Source organism: Pan troglodytes, chromosome 8 (genome assembly GCF_028858775.2).
Source record: "Pan troglodytes isolate AG18354 chromosome 8, NHGRI_mPanTro3-v2.0_pri, whole genome shotgun sequence".
NCBI lineage: Eukaryota > Metazoa > Chordata > Mammalia > Primates > Hominidae > Pan > Pan troglodytes.
Window position 1 is genome coordinate 135883316 of NC_072406.2, and position 22895 is coordinate 135906210.

General features: G+C 39.9%; 1 protein-coding gene across 5 annotated transcripts in view; it reads right to left on the reverse strand.

Annotated features, from left to right (window-relative positions):
* The window catches only part of CPXM2 (carboxypeptidase X, M14 family member 2), a 232864-nt gene that overhangs the window by 82377 nt on the left and 127592 nt on the right, over positions 1-22895 (reverse strand). For all 5 annotated transcript variants that reach the window (XM_054659951.2, XM_016919556.3, XM_508093.7 and 2 more), the window contains 2 exons: positions 5526-5610; positions 4388-4538 (listed from right to left, as the gene is read on the reverse strand). In XM_054659951.2, coding sequence (XP_054515926.1) covers positions 4388-4538; positions 5526-5610 — 236 coding nt within the window. The remainder of the gene's footprint in view (positions 1-4387; positions 4539-5525; positions 5611-22895) is intronic.

Below are 22895 nucleotides of genomic sequence, written 5' to 3' on the forward strand. Positions count from 1 at the left end.
CCTAGCAACCAGAAGGGCTCAGCTGGTACTCAGCAACTCCAATAAGCTTGTCTATGCCCATCAAAAAGACGCTCGCTGATGACATCACCCTCAGCAAAAGGAGGCCTAGAATGAGGAAGCCAATGGCTGCTTGATGCCCTCTACCTAATTCCTATCTTTTTAAGAGTCCAGGCCTGGGGATCAAATGAACGATCAACCCATTGCCACAAGAGGGTATTCAGACTACAGGCCCGACTTTGCAAGCAAAAATGGAAGGGAGCAAAGCAAATCAATTTATGTACAAAGTCTTGCACCCATGGTGACCCAACAGAGCAACAGACCATCCTTTCTCCAATTTGTTCACCTTGATGATGGGTGGGGTGGCTGGCTGAAACATCACAGTTTAGCAAGACAGGTGGTGGCCTTACAATTAAAATAGCTTTTCAATAATTATGAACTAGTGAACATGGGCTGGGAGGATGTGCGTATCAGGAGGAAGGATACAGCGTGTCACCTGCTCTTGGCCGACTTGGAGGACTGACTCCCAGGCACTGCCTTTCGGCAGCTCCTCTGTGCTTGAGGGAGTGGCTCCTGTCCACAGATCTCTGTGCCCATCACTAGGTTCTGTGAGTCACACCCAAGAACCCTGGACACCTCAGTGCTGTACAGAGGGAGGACAGTCGCTCAGACCTGGCCAGGAAGACGAGGTGGAAAGAGTGACAACTTCCCCCAAAGACATCAAAGCCCCACACATTCATAATATAAGCTACTGGGCAGTTCCAGGGCCTCAAGCACTGCCACCCCAGTATCTTGAAGGTCATTTGCTAGGACGCTGGGTGCCAACGCTGTAGCCTAGTGGGGTAATCATGTGCAAAGCTCACCTGGTCCTTTTAAGAACCAGGCAGCATGTAATGCAGTGCCGTTTGCAACAGCAAAATCTCTGAAAACCACCAAGGCCATGACCATCTGGCCAGTCAGCTGGCACAGTTCTTAACTCGCTTTTTTTTATTGTTAAAACTTTATCTTCAGAAATCTCCCCAGGTTCTGATAAGCATAGATATTCAGTGCAAAATGGACTAGTCCATTTGACCTTAGAAAAGAGGACTTTCTTTTATTGTTTTTTATTAATAGCAATCAAATTATTTTTATTTATTTATTTAAGACCGTGTGTGTGTGTGTGTGTGTGTGCATGTGTGTGTGTATTTGAGACAGGGTCTCACTCTGTCACCCAGACTGGAGTGTAGTGGTGCGATCTCGGCTCACTGCGACCTCACCTCCTGGGCTCAGGTGATTCTTGTGCCTCACCCTCCCAAGTAACTGGGATTACAGGCACCCGCCACCATGCCTGGATAATTTTTGTATCTTTAGTAGAGACGGGGTTTCATCATGTTGGCCAGGCTGGTCTCGAACTCCTGACCTCAAGTGATCCACCTGCTTCAGCCTTGCAAAGTGCTGGGATTACAGGTGGGAGCCGCTGTGGCCTGCCAAATTATTTTTAATTGTGGAAAACTACACATAACATAAAGGTTACCACTTGACCATTTTTCCAGTGTATAGTGCAGTAGTGATGAGTTTATACACCTTGCTGTGAAACCACCAGCCATCTCCAGAATGTTTTCATCTTGCAAAACTGACAGTCTGTACCCATTCAACAACTCTCCATTTTCTTTTACTTTTGAGCTTTAAAAATTCTATTAATAGACCATGGTATATGGTAATTCACTTTTCAGCTCAAAAATTTCTGGAAACATTATGCATAGAGTCTTAAAAAGCACCAGCACCCTCATCCGCCCCCACCGGAGAGTTCACAGGAAGATAGTGAAGGAAGAAAGGGACAGAACAAAGAGACACAGAAGCAAAGGTAAATGAATGTTTCATGAGAAAGAGGCCTGGAAAGTGCAGACTCGGAGAGGCTACGTTTAAACCACGAGGTCACCTTGGGTCATCCCTGGCTCTGGCCTCAATAACTTTTACAAAGGAATCTCCCTAGCACCGGGGTGATAAGCAAGACTCGTTTTGGGCCCCTGAGCTGCCCCATCCTTGGACATGATGACCCCATCAGGCAGCATGCGTGAACAGCCGCTCCCCTCTGAGCAAACTGCTAAGTAACTTCTAGAAAAAAAAAATGGTCCTCAATATTTGGGGGGTGGAAAATAGAACCATTCTGAGTCCATACATGAATTCAGATTTCACAGTGTAACCCTGACTTTGTGAGGGTTTAAAGGACCTCCAGGGCCCATCTTCAAACACACACACACCAAGAATAACTTCACAGGGAAGTATTTATTTCATGAGACTCTCATAGGCTGCCTTTTTGCCCTTTGCCAACAACAGATGAGTTCCTACCCGCAGAGAAAAGCTGCGGCCCTACTTTTTCAAGCAAGCAGACCAAGGCTGTGCTGAGCAGAATAGGAGAGCAAGACTCCTGGGCTGGCATCAAGAGGGCCAGAGACCATAAATGCCTCCTGAAGATACCTGTGCCCACAGTCGCCCTGTGCTGGAGAGCCCAGCGGGTCCAGGATGCCAGGACCAGTCCTGAGGCAGTTCCTGCACCAGCCCGCCACAGAAGGAGGCCCACATCCACCATCAGGCCTTCCACATTCTCTCTGCATCGGCCTTGAAACTGGGCACATTCTTTGTACCAGCAATCCTATTTATCATAATCTAATTTCAGGAAATAATTGTGGACACACACAAAAGAAGGACAGAGCAATAAGAATGTTCTCTGCGGGGTTGTTTACAGAATCCAGTGATTAGAAACAACTGAACTTCCAACCGTCTGAGGCAGATTGAAAACATGGCATTTTTTCCACGGGCTAGGGGAGAAGCATCCCAAAGACAGATGGTCTCTAATGGTTTTGATGACATAAAAAAACTTGCACAATCGAATAAGTACACATAAATATAAAACACACAAAAAATATGACCAGTGTGAGGGTAAGCAGTTAGGTAGATAAATCTGTCTTTCTCACCAACATGAGGTTTGTATTCTAAAAATCTGAGGTTGGCTAGCAAGATCATGAATACTACGGGATTGAGAGAAAAACAATTAAATGACCTTCAGTATGCTTCAAAAATACAGGAAATGTAAGTTCATGAAGAGGGGGTTACTACAGAAATAGCATCAGAGCTGGTACCCTGCCCCAGGCAGTGCTGGGAGGGACTACGAGTCCCATAGGTAGCCAGCCCTGCACCTCACACTAGGCAGGAGTGGGAAGGCCTCACTGGAGAGTTTGGGGGATGAGCGACGACTGTGCCCCATGTCCCCACGGCCTGACTGCGTGGGTGGACTGCAGGTGAACAGGAATGTGAAGTTTCCTATAGGCCCCATGAAGTGATGAGGCCCTGTAGGGGGTGATCTCAGGCCAGCCACCTTCTTTGGAGATGTGTGGTCAGGATGAAGAGGCTGCAGCCTGCAGGCTCCATCTAGGCACAAGCTTGGAATGCCTGAAAGGCTGAGACAGAGCAGCCTGTGCAGAGAAGACATTACCAAAGATGCAGGTGGCACATGTGAATTCAAACCCCCTTTCTTCAAGCCACCCCGAGGTCACCCCCAAATATCTCATGTGAAAATAAGGCAAGTGGAATACTACCTGAGTAAGCATTTACCCAAAGACACAGGCTTCCAAGAGCAGCTACTTCATCAGAAAAAGACTGTCAATGGTTTAGAATGAACTTCTACTCCCTCCTACCCCACCGCCACTACCCAGTGTAATGGTATCTGCCAATGATAAATAAATGTGTTCTCCCAAATTTCAACATAATTTTCTTTTTTCTCACTTCTGAGTGGTAGGCATCATCTTAAAATCACTATAGGCAAAACTACACTTGGCAAGGGACTTCAGTAGCCCAATTGTTGACTGTTCTTCCCAGTGGGCTTATGGGAAATGTTTACTCATTTTCTTTTTGGTTCACTTATGTTTTCTAAATATTCTACCATAGACATGTATTTTTTTACATAAGAAAACAATTGCTTGGTTTAGTATTACTTTTTATCTTTTTATTTATTTGAGACAGGGTCTCACTCCATTGCCCAGGCTGGAGTGTAGTGGTGCTATTTCGGCTCACTGCAGCCTTCACCTCTGGGCTCAAGTGATCCTCCTGCCTCAGCCTCCCAAGTAGCTGGGACTACAGGCTCACTCCACCATGCCTGGGTAATTTTTACATTTTATTTATTATTTATTTATTTTTATTTTTGTGGAGACAATGTCTCCCTTTGTGGCCCAGGCTGGTCTTGGATTTCCAGACTCAAGTGATTGATTCTGCCTCCTCAGCCTCCCAAAATGCTGGGATTACAGGCATGAGCTACTGTGCCTGGTCTGCTTAGTTTATTTTTATTTGTCTTGGCTGGGCATCTGCTTTCCATCAGTGCTCCCACCCTGCAGGAAGCACAGGAGGGTGAACTCACCTGGCAGTGGGCAGCCCAGGATCTCCATTCTCATGCAGATGCTCCCGTTATCAAACCAGGACTGAGGGTTTATGCGGATGTAGCGGGCCACCATGGGGACGGGTAGCTCATTGAGAACAGGGATCTCCTTCTCACTGTTTCCCTCAAATATCTATTTATGCTCATGGGAGAAAAGGAAAATCTTTTAGTGCTTAATTACCAAGGGATAAAAAGTCAGAATTCACTCATTCAACAAGACTTTATTGAGGAAAACCTAATGTGTGCTGTGCATTGAAAAGAAAAAAAAAAAAAAAGAAATGAATCAGGCCTGGATCCTGCCCTCAGGAAGCCTCCATCTAGTTGGTATGCAGGGAGTGGGGCTGGTAATTATATACTGTAGAAAAATTCTATCGGTGTCACGGCAAAAGGACAACTAGAGAGCTTTGGGATTTCAGAAGATGGAGAGGACCAGGCAAAGTTTTGGGGAAGAGGGGCTGTTTGAACTGGCATTGAAGGAAAGCTATTTAGATCTGTAGGGATGAGAGGGTATCCAGAGAAAATGAACAATGAGTGCAGAAGCCTAAATATTGGATTCATAGGCAGAAAAGCAGCTGTTTCACTTGTACAAGGACACAGGACTCTGTGTAGGGGGTAAGAATGATAAAGAAGGTTGAAAAAGGAGGCCACAGTCAAGACTAGTCAGACTGTGTAAGACATTGGATACCATGCTAGGAATATGCACTTGAGAATCTGAGGAAGAGAGTGACAGGATCAGGACTAAGCTGGAGCTAATCATGGAACTAAAAGGCCAAGGTCACGAAATGAAGTTAGGAAACTATTAGGAACAGCTGCAAGGGGCCCTAGCATGCCCCATGCATGCAACTTCCAGGGCTAACTTGCAAATTACATAAGAGGCTGCATTCCTGCAGTTGCCTGATGGGAGTAAATAAAGGCTGAATTTTACATTAGCTCTAAATGTGTGTCACTTGCTGCTGGGCTTCAAGGCAGGGAAGGGGTCTCTGTCCATCAGACTGTTGTGGTAGGTTTGAGTTGACACAGAATCCACAAATCTCCAAAGAGTTGATCATACATTGCCTCTCTTTGCAAAACCCCACCCAGCCAGGAAGAAAGGCATGGTTAAATGGAGGATGAGACTCACCATGTCTCCAGATCCATTCTTAACAGTGACCCACGTGTGGCTGTCATTGCTCACCATGACCTTATAGGATGTCACCCAGTCACTCCTATGAGAAAATAAAACATCATTAGGACTACACACTTTAAAATGTTTGTTCTTCCATGAAGAGGTTTAGAAGTGAGGAGAGCAGGTGCCAGAGGCAGATGGCACTGGGTCAAACCCTGGCTCCAGGACATTTACAGCTCTGTGACCTCAGCCAGGTAACTAACTGACCCACCTATGCCACTATATATTCATCCATAATAAGGGAATCATAAAAGCATCAACCTTAAAGAATTAATGTAAGCCTCAGTTTAATGCCCTTTAATCACTTAGAACAAGGCCTAGCCCCTAGTAATCACTAACCGTTGATCACAGATGTAAAGATATACAAATGTGTATGTATCTTTTTGCATTGAACACCTACATCACACCCAAGAAGCTCAGTCGAAAAATAATCTGGGTAAAGGTTGCAAACTGGTCTAAACATTTTGGTTAGGAAGCTGATTTGGGAATGTAACAAATGAGATTTTACCAATCACAAAAATAAAATGTTGAGTCTCTAAGAGATACTGAATTTCTCCTTGGCTGTCACAGCCACACAGACAATCCCCACCCCAGGAAGAATCCAGTGATAGCTGGACCCAAATAAATACCCCCATCATCACACCCTACTGCACAGAAATTTCTGGGGGTAAATTAGCCATAATTTGACTTTCCAGAGTGGAGGTTAACCTGATAGCCTTGGCAAGAAAAGTGACCTACACCTTTTTTTCTCTCTGCCTCAGTTTTTTATAATATTAGTTGTTGAACAATATAGGAAAGTCTTCCTGAGTACACCCCCTCTTTTAACTTTTTAAATATTGGAACTAAGAAGCAATTTACTAGTTTTTTGGGTTTTTTTGTTTTGTTTTGTTTTGTTTAGAAAATTCTGCCCCTTGAAGTATTTGGAATCCTTTTCCTACTTGCCTGCTTGCCCTCAGGATTCAGATCTATCCAAATAAAGTTTTGAGTTTCCTGTCTGAATTTATACTGCCCAGTAGAGTTTATTTCAAAAGAACAGCTGGTTCTATGCATTCTGGTTCATCCGACTGACTTGTCATGAAAATGATTCTTAGGTGATTTTATACATGCTTGGAAACAAACCCTCATCTCACACCTTCTCTTCTTCTCCTCTCTCCTCCCCACCAGCTCTGTCTGAATACTCGTTAGAAGCCAGAATCGATCACACACCACATTCCTCCTCTGAGAGTCACCAGTTTGAGCCCAGGGCTGGGGAGGGAGATGCATTAGCATTGCCTTAACAAGAAAAGCACCTCGGCAACAGCTCCTTCCTTTGCCCTGGAAAATTATCCACACCCAAAATAGCAACCTGTTTCCCACATACAAATAATTTCCGAATGACTTGTAGCTGCCGTTCCTTTGCTGCCTGTTTTTCAGCTGATAAGGCCCGAGGGTGATACAGCAAGACAGACAACAGAGGCGGGAGCTGTATCCTGCCGAGATAGAGGTGATGAATGTAGGAAACCCCTAGGTCAAGAGAAGCACAAGACAATAAGAGGGGAGTAGAGAGAAAAATAAAAAGAAGTTCTCCAAAGAAAAAGGAGAGGGCAGGGAAAAAAAGGAAATGAAAGCCAAGTCATAATTTCTCAAACTCAAAAAAAAATAAGAATACCAATCCCCTACTTATGTTTGAATCGTAATTGTTTCTATGGCTCAGAACTATCTTCTGAACTGCAAAGCTACATCATATCCTCCTGCCTAGTTGACCCCTCCACTTAAAGTCTCTGCGACATCTCAAATTTAACTTGCTTTAAACGAACTGATTCACGCCTTCCGCTCTACACTCTGACGTGACAGTCCACCAGAGGCCCTGCCCCAGGAAAGGTACTGCCATTCACCCAGGGAGACCAAAATCCCAGTGTTAGCCTGGGTGTCCCACCTTCCCTTCCTCCCTGATACGGTTTGGCTGTGTCCTCACCCACATTTCATTTTGAATTGTAGCTCCTATAATCCCCACATGTTGTTGGGGGGACCCAGTGGGAGGTAATTAAATCATGGGGGCAGGTTCTTCCCATCTCATTCTCATGATAGTGAATAAGTCTCACAAGACCTGATGGTTTTGTAAAGAGCAGTTTCCCTGCACATGCTCTCTTGCCTGCCGCCAGGTGAGACATGACTGCTCCTCTTTCGCTTTCCACCGTGATTGTGAGGCCTCCTCAGCCATGTGGAACTGTGAGTCCATTAAATCTCTTTATAAGTTACCTAGTCTCGGGTATTTCTCCATAGCAGTATGAAAACAGAATAACACATTCCCCTATATTGAATCCATCACCAAGTTCTGTCAATTTTAACTCCCGCATTTTCAAGAATGTATCCAACTCTCTCCACCTCCCCTGCCACCACCCCAGTTCACTCTCTCAGGCCCCCTGGCATCTAAATTGCTCCCCCATCTATCTTGCAGGCAAGAGCTTACTTTTCTAATGAAATATTATCATGTCATCCCTGCTAAAAATAGCTCTTATTTTAAGTATTCTTATATTAAATATTATGCCATCTTAGTATTAACAAAATCCTCATCACGTTCTACGAGACCCTTGCTTGCCTTGCGTTCTCTGTGTTCTTTCTTTCAATTCCTGATACTGTTTATACTCTCTCTTGCCCCAGGGCCTTTGCACATACTGCTGCATCTGTTTGAACTCCTCCTCTTCTCTCCGCCTCTGTCTGCCTTTAAATTATTCAGACCCCATACCAAGTAAAAAAAGCCAGTCTTAACCCTTCAATCTAGCCAATTTCTTTCTTATACGCTTTCTTTCATAGTTTAATTCAGTTTGTAATTTCATACTCCTTTCTGGAATTACTTGATACTGTCGTTCTCTCCCACGGACGTATAAGCATCTCACAGATGGAGGAAGGAGGGCACATGGCACTTGGAGGACAGAAAGGATGCTGGTGCCCCAGGAGAGCAGAGGAAGGGACAGGGGAGCAGAGGCCAGGGCATGGTAGGCTTTTAGGCCATTTGATAGGAGTGGAACTTCCTCTGCCAGGCAGTAGGGAGCTACCCCTCTTGAAGTTCGCCAAGGGTGGTCAAAGTACCTGAACACCAATTAGAAAGTATCCTCTACTTCCAAAAGTTCCACCATAATAGAATGCTTGCCAATCAGAGGCTGTCTTTGTTTTTTCCCTGTTTAGAAAACTAACTCCCCTTTCTACCGCCTTTGAACCACTGCTGAAATAAGCGTGATCACAGATGGGTCCTCTGGTCATAGGTTTGTGAAGGCTTTGTTCATTTTGTTTCAGACCTAGTTTCGTCTTTGATAATTCTTATCATTGCTTATAATTATGCTTTATTCATTCTCACTGCGTTCTACTACTCTACTCTGAGAACAGACACCACAATTTATTTATCCATTTTATTGCTAATGGGGATTTGAGTAGTTTCCAGTTTGGATTATTAGGAAGAGTGCTTCTGTGAACATTCCTGCATGTATATTTTAGTGAATTTATACAAAATTCTGTTTGGTGTATAATTAGGAGTGGAATTGCTAGGTCATAGGGTCAGAGGGTAGACATGTTCACATATCTACGTTCAGCCGCATTATTTTCCAAAGTAATTATACCTATTTGTACTCAGACCAGCAATAAACAAGAGTCTGGTTATTCCATGCTCTTATTGACACTTGTTATTATCTTCCTTTTTTATTTTAGCCATTCTTGATGGATGTATCCTTTTATCTCATTGTTGATTTATTTTAAGTTACTTGGTGACTAATGAAGTTCGATATTTTGTATGTTCATTGGGTATTTGAACACCATCTTTTGAGAAGTGCCTACTCAAGTTTTCCCCCTTTTTCAATTAAGTTGTCTGTCTTTCTCACATTGATTTATAGAGCTCTTTATACATTCTAGATATGAGTTGAATATATACATATATTGCAAACGTCTCCTCCAATTTGGCTTCCTTTTCATCCTCTTTGTAGTATCTTTTTTTTTTTTTTTTTTTGAGACAGCGTTTTGCTCTGTCACCCAGACTGCAGCCTCCCAGGCTCAAGCAATTCACCCACCTCAGAGCCTCCCAAGTGGCTGGGACTACAGGCATGCACCACCATACCCAGCTAATCTTTGTATTTTGTTTGTTTGTTTTTGTAGAGATGGGGTTTTGCCATGTTGCCCAGGCTTGTCTCAAACTCCTGGGTTCAAGTGATCTACCCACCTTGGCCTCTCAGAGTGCTGGGATTACAGGTGTGTGCCACCATGCCCAGCCTGTGGTATGTTTTGATGAAAAAAAAGTCTTAATATAATCCAATCTTAGCCATTTTTTTCTTTATGGCTTTCAGTATTTTTGTTCTTTTCAATAAATTTTTGCCTACTCCAAGATGATAAAGATATTAACTGATGTTTCTTCTAAAAAACTTTATTGCTTTACCTTTCACATTTAAGATCTGCAATCCATTTGGAGTTGATTACCATATAGTGTGACGCGTCAAGATACATGGTTTTCTTCTGTTTTTTTTGTTTTTGTTTTTGTTTTTTTGAGACAGAGTCTCTCTCTGTCACTCAGGCTGGGGTGCAGTGATGCCATCTCAGCTCACTGCAACCTCTGCCTCCTGGGTTCAAGCGATTCTCCTGCCTCAGCTTCCTAAGTATCTGGGACTACAGGCACGTGCCACCACGCCCAGCTAATTTTTTGTATTTTTAGTAGAGAGGGGGTTTCATCATGTTTGCCAAGATGGTCTCGATGTCCTGACCTCATGATCTGCCTGCCTCAGCCTCCCAAAGTGCTGGGATTTACAGGCATGAACCACCGCACCCAGCGCAAGATACGTGGTTTTCTATATGGGCTTCCAGCTGACCTAGAACCATTTATATGGTTATTTTCCTATTGCACCAGAGTGGAAATTTGCTATAAATCATGTGACTGTATATGTGTAGGTATGTTTCTGGATGCTCTATTCTGTTCTGTTGGTCTACTTCTTATCCTATCCTAAATCTGTCTTAATGTCTATTGTTTTATAATACATCTTTATATCTGATAGTATATGTTTTCTCACTTTGTTTTTGCTTTTCAAAGTTGCCTTCACTATTCTTAGATCTTTGCAGTCCTATATAAATTTTAAATTCAGCTTGTCAATTTCTAAAACAAAGCCTCTGGGTTTTAATTGGGTTAATATTGAATACATACACCAATTTTGGGGGAACTGACCTCTTTACAGTATTAAATCTTTCAATCTATAAACATGGTTTATGATCCTCTTTATTTAGGTCTTCTTTTATTTATCTTTTGCTAGCTTTATTCCTGGGTAGCTGATTTTTTAAATGATTTTACATGGTATCACTTTAAATTTTACTTCCTCCTTATTTGTTGCTGGTATGTAGACACATAGATGCTTTTTATATGTTGACTTTGTACCCAGCTACCTTGCTAATTTTTTAATTAGGTCCAATAGTTTGTGGGCTCCTTTGGATGTTTTTATGGATATGATGCTATCCCAATGACAGTTCTGATTCTTTATTTCCAGTCATTAGGTCCTCTATTTCTTCTTCTTGTCTTATTATACTGGCTAAGATGTACAGTCCAATGCTGAAAGAAGTGAATAACTGACATCCCAGCCTCATTCGTGAGATCCAAGGGAAGGTTTCTATATTTCACCACTGAGTAAGATGCTTCCTGTGGGACTTTTTCTACTTTTTTTCTTTTTTTGTTTGTTTTTATTTTAATCAAGTATGAGTTCATTCTTTTTCACATAACAACAGAGTCTGGATGTTTGATGCTGCTGGCACTTATTCAGCTAGTCGACTGTGTAAGAACTCAGTTTTCATACTCATTATCTCCAAGTTCTACGTGGATGTGGCAAGAGGACTTATTACACATTCATTTTACATACTTGTCATCTCAGAGTTCTAAGAGGACATCATCTGCTTTCATTCTTCATATTGTCTCAGAGTTCTAACAAAACATCAAGATGTTTTCATTTTCATATGTATTGTCTTTAGGTTGTAACAGAGTTGTTTCAGCTCTGTATCATGTCAACATTCAAAAATATTAAATCAATTATAAATATTATAAATTATAAATTTTTAAAATGACTTATGTCCTTCCTGGTGCATTCTTTAAGTTTGATTTACGATTCTTTTTATATAGCATCTTGAGGTCACTGATTGTCAGTTTTTCTTCTTTTCTAATATAGCATTTCAGGTTATAATGTTCCCTCTGAGCACTCTTTAGTTTCACGCCATAAATTTCGATAGGTCATATATTCTTTGTCATTTAGTTCAAAATATTAATTCTTATTGTGATTTATTCTTTGATTATGAACTATTTAGAAGTGTGTTGTTTAATGTCTAGGTACTAGATATTTTCCAGTTACTTTTTTATTACTGATTCCTAGTTTAATTCCGTTGTGGACAGAGAACATACTTTAAATAATGTCAGCCCTTTGGTTTCTCTTGAGGTTTCACTTATGGCTCAGTATATGGTCAACTTTGGCAAATGTTCTATGTGCACTTGAAAACAATATCGGCTCTGTAATTGTTGGATGCAATGTTCCATACAAATAATTTTGATCACTCAAAATTGATCACTGCCAATATTAAGATTGGAAAAAAAATCACAAAATAATCAGATTTTGATTACTAGTTTCTCTTTATTGACTTATTAGTTATACACTCACAATATTCTTTTCATAATTCTCTTAAGATTACAATATGCATCCTTGATTACTACAATCTTATTCAAATGATAATTTCTTCTACTTCCATGGTAATGCCAGAACTTCACAACACTTCAAGTCCATTTACTCCTCCAGCTTTTGCATTATTTTGGAATCCATTTCCAATTCCATATGTATTTTAAATTTTATAAAATATTCCTACTACTGTTGTGTGTAGTTAATGATTATAAACCTACTCATTTATCCTTTCTGGTATTCTTCATTAATTTTGCATTTCCACGTTTCCATCTGAGATCATTTTCTTTCTGCTTGAAGAGCGCCTTTGCTATTTCTTTTAAACCAAGTATGCTGATAGTACGCTTTTTCAGTTTCTGTTGTCTGAATATGGCTTCTTCATTTCATCATTTTTGAATGATATTTTTGTTGGGAATTCTAGATTGATGTTTATTTTCTTTCAGCACTTAAAAATTTTGATTTTATTGGCTTGTGAGGCATTGTTTTTCTGTATAAACACACACATGTTGAAACTACTGTTGTGGCATTGAGTAAACGTGCAATAAGAGTATGAGTAGAAAAATGAGTGTCAGCCATTTTAGCTTGAATCCAGCTTTGTTGTTTACTAACTACATAAGCTTGGCAAGCTACCTAGCCTTTGAAAATAATAAAGTTATCTACATAGAGATTATATATTAATGTATGAATTGAGAGATGTTATAGTATACTGGTTAATACCCCAGGCTTTGACATTAAGAAGGCTGTATTAGTCCATTCTCACATTGCTATAAAGATCCTACCCGAGACTAGGTAATTTTTAAAGGAAAGATGTTTAATTGGCTCACAGTTCTGCATGGCTGGGGAGGCATCAAGAAACTTACAATCATGGTGGAAAGCAAAGGGGAACAAGGCACATCTTACATGGCGGCAGGAGACAGAGAGAGAGTACAGGAGAAACTGCCACTTATGAAACCATCAGATTTCATGACAACTCACTATCATGAGAACAGCATGGGGGAAACTGCCCCCATGATCCAGTCACCTCCCACCATGTCCCTCCCCTACACGTAGGGATTACAATTCAAGATGAGATTTGGGCGGGGACACAGAGCCAAACCATATCAAAGACCAAACTGAAATTCTAGTTCTTCCACTTACTAGCTGCAACCCATGTGATAGCAGTGTGTCTACTGAGCCCCAGCTGTAAGATAAGGTAACAACTCTACCTCCTTGTATAGTGACTAGGGATTGAATGGGGTAATGCAAGTAGTCTGAGCACAGTGCCTGGCACGCAGTAACTGTTCCATAAATATGAGCTGTTAATAAGAACACAGAAATTATACACTGTCAGATGCCATACCAACATACAGGATTACTATTAAAGTTGAACTGGGACATAATTCAGATGCTCCCTCCAAACACTTCCAGGGTGTGGATCTTCACATTTACCCCTTTGTGCCCTAGTAATGGAAATGTTCTGTCATTGCCATAAGGAAATTAATAATTAATTAAATCTTCATTAAAATAATGCAGGCTGATAATCCAGGGTGATAGAAGAGATACTTGCCAATCTGCATGATGTTGTGGGAGGACTGAATTGTGTCTTAAAGCTCTACCTACATGAAAAGGTTAAAGCATTATGGGATGTGTGGTTAAGTCCTGCTCCTCTCCCTGCAGCTACTAGCTTCTGGGAATACAAAGGTAACTTATACAACATTCCTTTACTCAAGGTTTTTACAGGTTGATGATGAAGACAAGGAAGTAATCTGGAAATTTCAAGAGAGTGTGATCAAGTGCTGTGATGAGACAAGTACAGCAAGTCGTGGGAGGGCAGAGGAAGTCTGCGTGGCTTAGATGGAAAAGGAGGCGGGGCAGGTTCGTGAATGAACATAGTCCTGATCTAACATAAAAGCTGATTATGTTATTCTTTTGTGACAGGCAAATCCATTGTTATTAAAGAGGCTCAGAAGACTGAAGCTATAATGTCACTGTTTCCTGGTCTTCTAATCTTCAGGGAAAGTTTAAAAACCATGGCACTGTTGTGGCTTTTTTCCACTTTCCTCAAATAGATTATTCCACATCACAAAACCACTTTGACATTTAATTCTCTGCAACTGGAGGTTACGAACTCCAAGCAATGTAGTCCAAATAAAGAAAGGTTTGTGTCAAAGATTTCTTGACTGCGGAATGAGGAGAGGCTTCTATGGGCTGCAGCCATCTCCCTCACTTAAAAAATTTAAAAACAAAACAAAATACCTTTATATGATATTACCACATTGCCCTCCAATCCAGCCTTCCTTCAAATCAGAAAAACAGAGGAGGCAGGCCATAATAGAAAAAGCTGGAATATATTTAGACATTTTACTATATGATGCTAATATGGTTTAATTAAAAACAAAGAATACCTATCATTAACAAAAAGAAAGATTAATTGCTTATAGAGCCTTCTACTAGTGTACAACTAGTTTCTGGTGACATCAAAACAAATGCTTAAAACCATCAGTGGGTTTGTGAGCAAGTAAAGAAACTCTCCAATTGGGCAAACAAAAACAACAACAACAACAACAACAAAAACCAGCTGTTAGCTGAAAAAAAGAATAGTGAGTAATGCACAAACACAAAAGCCAGGGTCGCCCCAGGGAAAATGCATCTAACAGTGCCAGGATCAGAGTACTAAGCCTGAGGACCACCGAAAGCTAGGGAAGCTGAACTTGAGACTTTTCCAGGACTCTCAAAAGTGGCTAAAAGATCTCAGCACAGTTGTATCCACTGGTTCCCAACAGAAGCACACATGAATCCCCTCAAAAGAAAAGAATCTTCAACATAGGCTCTTGGAGGTTTCAGCAGGTACAATTAAGTAATTACTGAGTCAAGAACAATTATTTATACAATTTTTAAAAAATCATTAAACCCATAAGAAAATATTCTCCATGAGAAAAAGGCAGCATAAACAAAAAGCAACAAACCTAGGTCCCAAAGAACTTCTGATTTTGTAATTATCACATTTTTAAATTTTCCTTTAGCAAAGATTTATATAGTACCTAGCACATCAGATGCCTTTGGAAGCACTTCACAAATACTGTAATCCCCCCTTATCCATGGTTTCCTTTTCTACAGACTGTAGTAACTTTAAGTCTGAAAATATTAAATGGAAAATTCCAGAAATGAACAATTCATAAGTTTTAAACTGCACCATTTTGAGTAGCATGGTGAAATAGCACGGCATCCTACATCATCCTGCTCAGGACGTGAATCACCCCTTTGTCTAGCACATCCATGCTGTATAGGCTACCTGCCCATTAGTCACTTAGTGGCCTTCTCAGTTATCAGATCGACTGACATGATATGGCAGTGCTTATAACCTTTATTTTATTTAAGAACGGCCCCAAAGTGCAAGAAGTAGGGATGCTGGCAATTCAGACATATGAAAGAGAAGCCATAAAGTGTTTCCTTTAAATGAAACGGTGAAAGTTCTCAACTTAATAATGAAAGAAGAAAAAATAGGGTATGCTAAGATTGCTAAGATCTATAGTAAGAACCAATCTTCTGTCAGTGAAATTGTGAAGAACAAAAAAGAAATTGATGCTAGTTTTGCTGTTGCACCTCAAACTGCAAAAGTTAGTCATAGTGCATGATAAGTACTTAGTGAAGATAGAAAAGGCAGTAATTTGTGTTTGTTATGTGCCAGGTCCCACTCTAAGATATATAAATAGATATAAATACACTCATGTAAATAGATATAGATACACTCACATATATACATATATAGATATAGATACATACACACACATACATATACATAAATTGACTTAAGTATGACTACAATGCTATGAGGTAGGTATTATTATCTCCGTTTTACAGATGAAGAACCTGAGACACATAGGTATCCTATTATTGTTAAGGAAGTATTAACTTATTAAAAATTAATAAGATATTTCTTTCAATTTTGCTTAGTATACTTGGTAAAATTCCAGGAGTAAAAACTGAAATAACAGAGTGTTTTATGCAAAATCAGCATAATGGAAAAACCAAGCAAGGTGAGAAAACTCAGATTATATAAAAGACAACTAAAAAGAATAACAGAGAGAAAGCATAAATAAATCAAATTATAAAAGCTATCACCACAAATATAAATAGATTAGTTAATAGATCATTAAGTTGGATTAAAAATTACCAATATACTGTTCATAGGAAACAGACCCAAAATGTAAGAAAGTTGAAATTAATGGAAGAACTATCCATAAAAGCAAATACTAAAAGAAAACTAAGGTAGCTATAATAATAACAGACAAAATATATTTTAAGACTAAAAGCATTATTAGAGATAAAGACAGTCATTACATTATTATAAAAGATTCAGTTTGCCAGGAATAAAATAACAATTTTAGATTGTATGCACCTAATACAGGAGCTCCAAAAATATAAGCAAAAAGTAAAATAAAATAAAAATCAGTATAAGTAAAAACTGACAAATCCATCAGCATAGAAGAGTACTAACATTCCTCTCTCAATTATTGTTTTAAAAAGGCAACAAAAATAGCAAAAATATACAAGATTTTAATAAAATAAAAACCTTGATGTAATGAATATACATAGAACTCAGAACACAAAAGTTAGAGAATATTCATTTCTTAAGCATACATACAACATTTATCAAACTATGTAATTATCCATAAAGGTAAAAACATTTCTAAAATAGAATTAATAAGAGAGTTCAGCAAGATGGCTGGACATAAGCCAATACACAAAAAATTAATTACATTTCTATACACCGGCAGCCAAAAATAATGTACTTACACTTACAAATAAAATAAAGATGTGCAAGATATTTATGGAGGAAACTTTAAATTTTTATTGAATAACATTTTAAAAGACATACATAAGTGGGGATCTATACCATGTTCATTGATACGAAGATACTGGAAATGTGTCAATTCTTTCCAAAAATCTCAATTGCATTTTCAAGAAACTTCACAAACTGATTCTAAAATGTATAGGAAAGAATAAAGCCCAAAATAGCCAAGATACTTTATGAGAAAAAGAAACAGTAGAGTATTGTCCTATCAAGATATTGAAGCTTATTATTATAAAGCTTTAAGACACTGTGATAATGGTGTATGAATAGACAAATTTATAAATGTAAGAGAATTGAGAGCCCAGAAACAGACCCATGCATATATAAAACCTGCAAGAGATCTCTAGCATATCAATTTTAAATAAATGAACTATTAAATAAATGATCTCAACGCAACTGAATATTAATATAGAAAAAAACTAAAACTGGACCCTATACCCAACATTTTTCACAAAATCATTTCTTTTTTTTTTCTTTTTTCTTTTTTTTTTTATTATACTTTAAGTTCTCGGGTACATGTGCACAACATGCAGGTTTGTTACATATGTATACATGTGCCATGTTGGTGTGCTGCACCCATTAACTCGTCATTTACATTAGGTATATCTCCTAATGCTATCCCCCTCCCGCCTCCCCTCACCCCACGACAGGCCCTGGTGTGTGATGTTCCCCTTCCTGTGTCCAAGTGTTCTCATTGTTCAATTCCCACCTATGAGTGAGAACATGTGGTGTTTGGTTTTTTGTCCTTGCAATAGTTTGCAGAGAATGATGCTGACTGGATTAGCTACTTAAATGTGACAAGCGAAACCTAAAACTTAAAAAACCTGAATAACAAATAGAAGAATAAGTTCATAACCATGGAGTTTGGAAGAAATTTATATATAAAACACAACCAGTCAAATCATAAAAGACAAATAAACTGAAGTACATTAAAATTTAAAACTTTTGCTTATTAAAAAACATCATCAAGAAAGCAGTAAAAGAAATTCTAAGCTGAGAGAATCTATTTTGAGCACATTTAGCTGACAAAAGATTAATATTGAGAATATATTTTAAAAATTCTATAAATCAATGAGGCAAAGAAAAAGCACACAATGTAAATGGAGAAACATGACAAATATTTCACAGCAAAGGTAACTAAATGGCAAATAAACATAGGAAAGGAAGTTCAACCCTGTTAGTGGTTACGGAAATGCAAGTTTCTCTAAGGACATCAGTGAAAGATAATGCTTTACACCTTTTACATTGAAAAGTAAGAATAGCAATGCCAAATGTTGGTAAACATGTTTCACAATAAAAACCTTAAAGAAGACTATGACAATCACCTTAGACAGCAAATGTCATTGTCCTGTTAAACTACCATTTGCACACCTTCCAACCCAGCATTATACTCCTATGTATATATCATGGGGACTGCTTTGTACAAATGATCCAGGAGACATATACAAGAATGCTAATAGCAGCATTATTCTTAAGAGAAAATTGCAATAATGACAACAGCAACAATAAAAAATCGAAAAGAGGACAATCTAATCTTCATCAAAGAAGAATAGATAAATTGTGGTATACCTGCAAGGTTAAATAGCATTACAAATATATGAACTAAACCCACAGGTAACAACATGGATGATCCTGTGAAGCATAATGTTGAGTGGAAAAAGACAGTTCCAAAAGCTACATTCAGTATAAAATCATTTTTATAAAGCCTCAACCAAGAAAAATATTTTTTTCATATGTAATACATATGTGACAAGAGTAGTTTCTAAAGGTAGGAGATTAATTGGTCCCTGATAAGGAGAATGATTCCACTTCTGGGAAGAAGCAGGGGAATCTGGAAAAGGCACAGAGATTATTTCCATCAATCAGAGACTACGCTAACAGGACAATATTCTAGCCCCGGGGTCCCCAACCCCTGGACCATGAACCAGTACTGGTCTGTTGCCTGTTAGGAACTGGGCCACACAACAGAATGTGAGTGAGCATTACCAACTGAGCTCCACCTACTGTCAGATCAGTGGTGGCATTAGGGCATTAGATTCTCACAGGAGCATGAACCCTATTGTGAACTGTGCACATGAGGGATCTAGGTTGCATGCTCCTTATGAGAATCTAATGCCTGATGATCTGAAGTGGAACAGTTTCATCCTAAAACCATCCCTTCCCCATCCCCCATCCCCACCATCTGTATAAAAACTCTTCCATGAAACCAGTCCCTGGTGCCAAAAAGGTTGGGGGCTGCTGTTCTAGCCCTTTAGTTGCATGGCAGGTTCATGAGCATTGGTTTTATTGTAACGCTTAATACCTTACACATATATTATATCCATTCTTTTGTATCCATCAAATACTACATAATGATAAAGCTAAAATATATTTATTTGAATGTTGTACAATAGGCCTACATACAGGAAAATGCCACAACTACCTTTTGTGAGACAGATGTGTGTAAAGATGCCACATTCATCTCTTAAAGATGTTTTATAAGTAAAAAAAATAAGATCTTTGCTCTTGATTTCTTTATGTATAATTTCTTCTTTCCTTGAAAGAGCAACTGTATTAACATTTTCTAATAACAATTCATCTGGCACTTCAGTTTGCAAAATGCTTCCATACACATGATCTTACTTTGTCTAAGAAGAAGCCAAGTTCATCATCAAGGATGTGGTAATTCACTAGGTTGGTAGAAAGAAAGGATCAGATCACTTGTTTCCTATTTCTCCATACCTGGATGCTCTCTTCCCCTATTCTTTGGTCTTCATCATACTTCTCTTTTCCCTAGGTCCTAGGTATAGGATTTCAATGTTCTCAGATCAATTGCCAACCTTTAGGGGTACTTAAGCAAGTTATCTGGAGCTGCACATGATGCGTAGTAATTGTTCTTGGTTAAAAATTCTTACATCTTAAACCTAAAATTAGCACTTCTCCATCACTTGCATATAATCTCCCTTTCTCAAAACACAGAGGCCACATAATCAATCAGAATTTAAGAAATTGAACACTGAAAGCATAAACTAAACATGAAATCTAGATCTTAGTGAATTTTTCTAATGACTGTAATGTCAGTTGTCTTCAATAATTAGAGACGAGAATCTCAACTTTTGGAAGATGTGCCAAACATGGTGGTGCCCAACAGATATCATAATCTGCTTTAATTATGTCTACCTGGAAACATTGTTTTGTGTGCTTAGCTCTATTGTGGGAGTTACTTTTCCACTTAGACCCTTGTACATGATCACCTTTGGAGCAGATGTGTTGTGCAGCATGACTGTGTACCTTGGCCACAGAGGAATACCTAAAGGTGCACCTGACAGAAACTAGGCCAATCACAGTACCTTGATAATGTGATCACAGTTGATTGGCCTACACTAGACACCTGATCCAATACATTCTTTTCTGCGATTTTGGATTTGAGACTAAGTGGTAGCTGCAGTTATCAGTCTTGACCATTGGGTGCTATGATGGTTAATACTGAGTGTCAACTTGATTGGCTTGAAGGATGCAAAGTATTGATCCTGGGCATGTCTGTGAGGGTATTGCCAAAGGAGATTAACATCTGAGTCAGTAGGCTTGGAAAGACAGACCCACCCTTAATCTGGATGGGCACCATCTAATCAGGGGCCAGTGCAGCTAGAATATAAAGCAGGCAGAAAAATGTGAAAAGACCAGACTGGCCTAGCCTCCCAGCCTACATCTTTCTACTGTGCTGGATGCTTCCTGACCTCGAATATCAGACTCCAAGTTCTTCAGTTTTGGGACTCAGACTGGCTTTCCTTGATCCTCAGCTTGCAGACGGCCTATTGTGGGACACTGTGATCATGTGAGTTAATACTTAATAAACTCCCCTTTATATATCTCTCTATTCTATTAGTTCTGTCCCTCTAGAGAACCCTGACTAATACAGATTTTGGTACTAGGAGTGGTTCTAGAGGAGCAGAATATTAAGGATGGAGTTCTTTCATTGGTTTGGGGGTTTCTGGAGTTGGCTGCTTAATATGATTAGACCCAAAAATGCTAAGGACTCTACTTCTAATAGTATGGACAACACTGATAGTCCTTGTTGTGAACTGTTTAGAGAATTATGCAAAATTTCCAGGTGCAGTGGTTCATGCCTGTAATCCCAGCAATTTGGGAGGCTGAGGTGGACAGATCACCTGAGGTCAGGAGTTCAAGACCAACTTGGCCAACATAGCAAAACCCCATCTCTACTAAAAAATACAAAAATTAGCTGGGTGTGGTGGTGTACACCTGTAGTCCCAGCTACTCAGCAGGTTGAGCTGGGAGGATCACTTGAACCTGGAGGGTGGAGGTTGCAGTGATCCAAGATTGCACCACTGCACTCCAGCCTGAGCTACAGAGTGGGACTTCGTCTAAAAAAGAAAAAAGATTTATGTAAAATAAATACATTTGACACTCCTAATTCATCACTCATGACAGGCAAGGAGTTTAGTGACTCTATACATAATACCTTTGACCATATGTGGAGAACCAAGGGACATAATGAATCTGCTTGGTTGCTCCTAAGTTCAGTGGGCAAAATGATGAAAGAAAATGATGAACTCAGGGATTCTATCTCCCAGCTTCACAAGCTGATACTGAGCCTCAAATCTGCTAAGTTTGCCCTGAGTGACAGCCTTATCTCTGGTAGAGAAAGAGCTGAAATTGTGGAAAAACAGACACAAGCTCTCATCATGTGAGTGGCTGACCTGCAATGAAAGGTGCATGCACAGCCTCATCAGATATTTAGTGTTAAAGTGAGGGCATTCATTGGAAAAGAATGGGATCCTGCAACTTGGCATGGGACGTTTTGGAGGACCCTGATGAAGCTGAGGACACTGAGTTTGTAAACTCTGATGAACCTTTTCTGCCAGAAGGAACAGCTTCCCCATACCCAGTAGTGGCAACATCCCCTCCCCAGCCCATGCTGCCATCAGCCTTTCAACCTTTGTCTGAGGAGATAAACCCTGCGCTGCCTGAGGCAACAGTGATGGCTTCCCCTGAGGCAATTGCCAGGCAAGGTGATGTTGATTCTCCTCAGGAGCCACCCCCAACACCCCTGTTTCCTTCTAGACAGATAATTAAAGTCCCGGCAGGCCCCTAGAGGTGAGGTTAAGAGTGTGACCCATGAGGAGGTACACCAGACTTGAAAATACTGCTTGAGTTTTCTAATTTATATATACAGAAATCTGAAGAACAGACATGGGAATGCATAGTAAGGGTGTGGGATTATGGTGGAAGGAATGTAGAGTTGGATCAGACTGAATTTATTGATTTGGGCCACTAAGTGGGGACTCTGTGTTTAATGCTGCAGCTCAGGGAGTTAAAAAAGTTCTAACAGTTTATTTGCTTGGTTAGCTGAAATATGGATTAGAAGATGGCCCACTGTGAGAGAGGTGGAAATGTCTGATCTCCCTTGGTCTAGTGTAGAGGAAGGGATCCAAAGGCTTAGGGAGATTGGGATGGTGGAGTGGATTAGTCACTTTAGACCTACTCATCCCAGCTAGGAGGGTCCAGAAGATATACCCTTTACTAATGCCATGCAAAATAGATTTGTGAGGGCAGCAACTGCATCTTTGAAGCTCCCTGGATTCATCCTGTGGTCACTTCCCCAGTGCAAGAATGCATAATTGGCATAGACATACTTAGAAGCTGGCAGAACCCCCACATTGGCTCCCTGGCTGGTAGGGTGAGGGCTATTATGGTGAGAAAGGCCAAATGGAAGCCTTTAGAGCTGTCTCTACCTAGAAAAATAATAAATCAAAAACAGTATCGCATTCCTGGAGGGATTGCAGAGATTAGCGCCACCATCAAGGGCTTGAAAGGTAGTGATTTCCACCA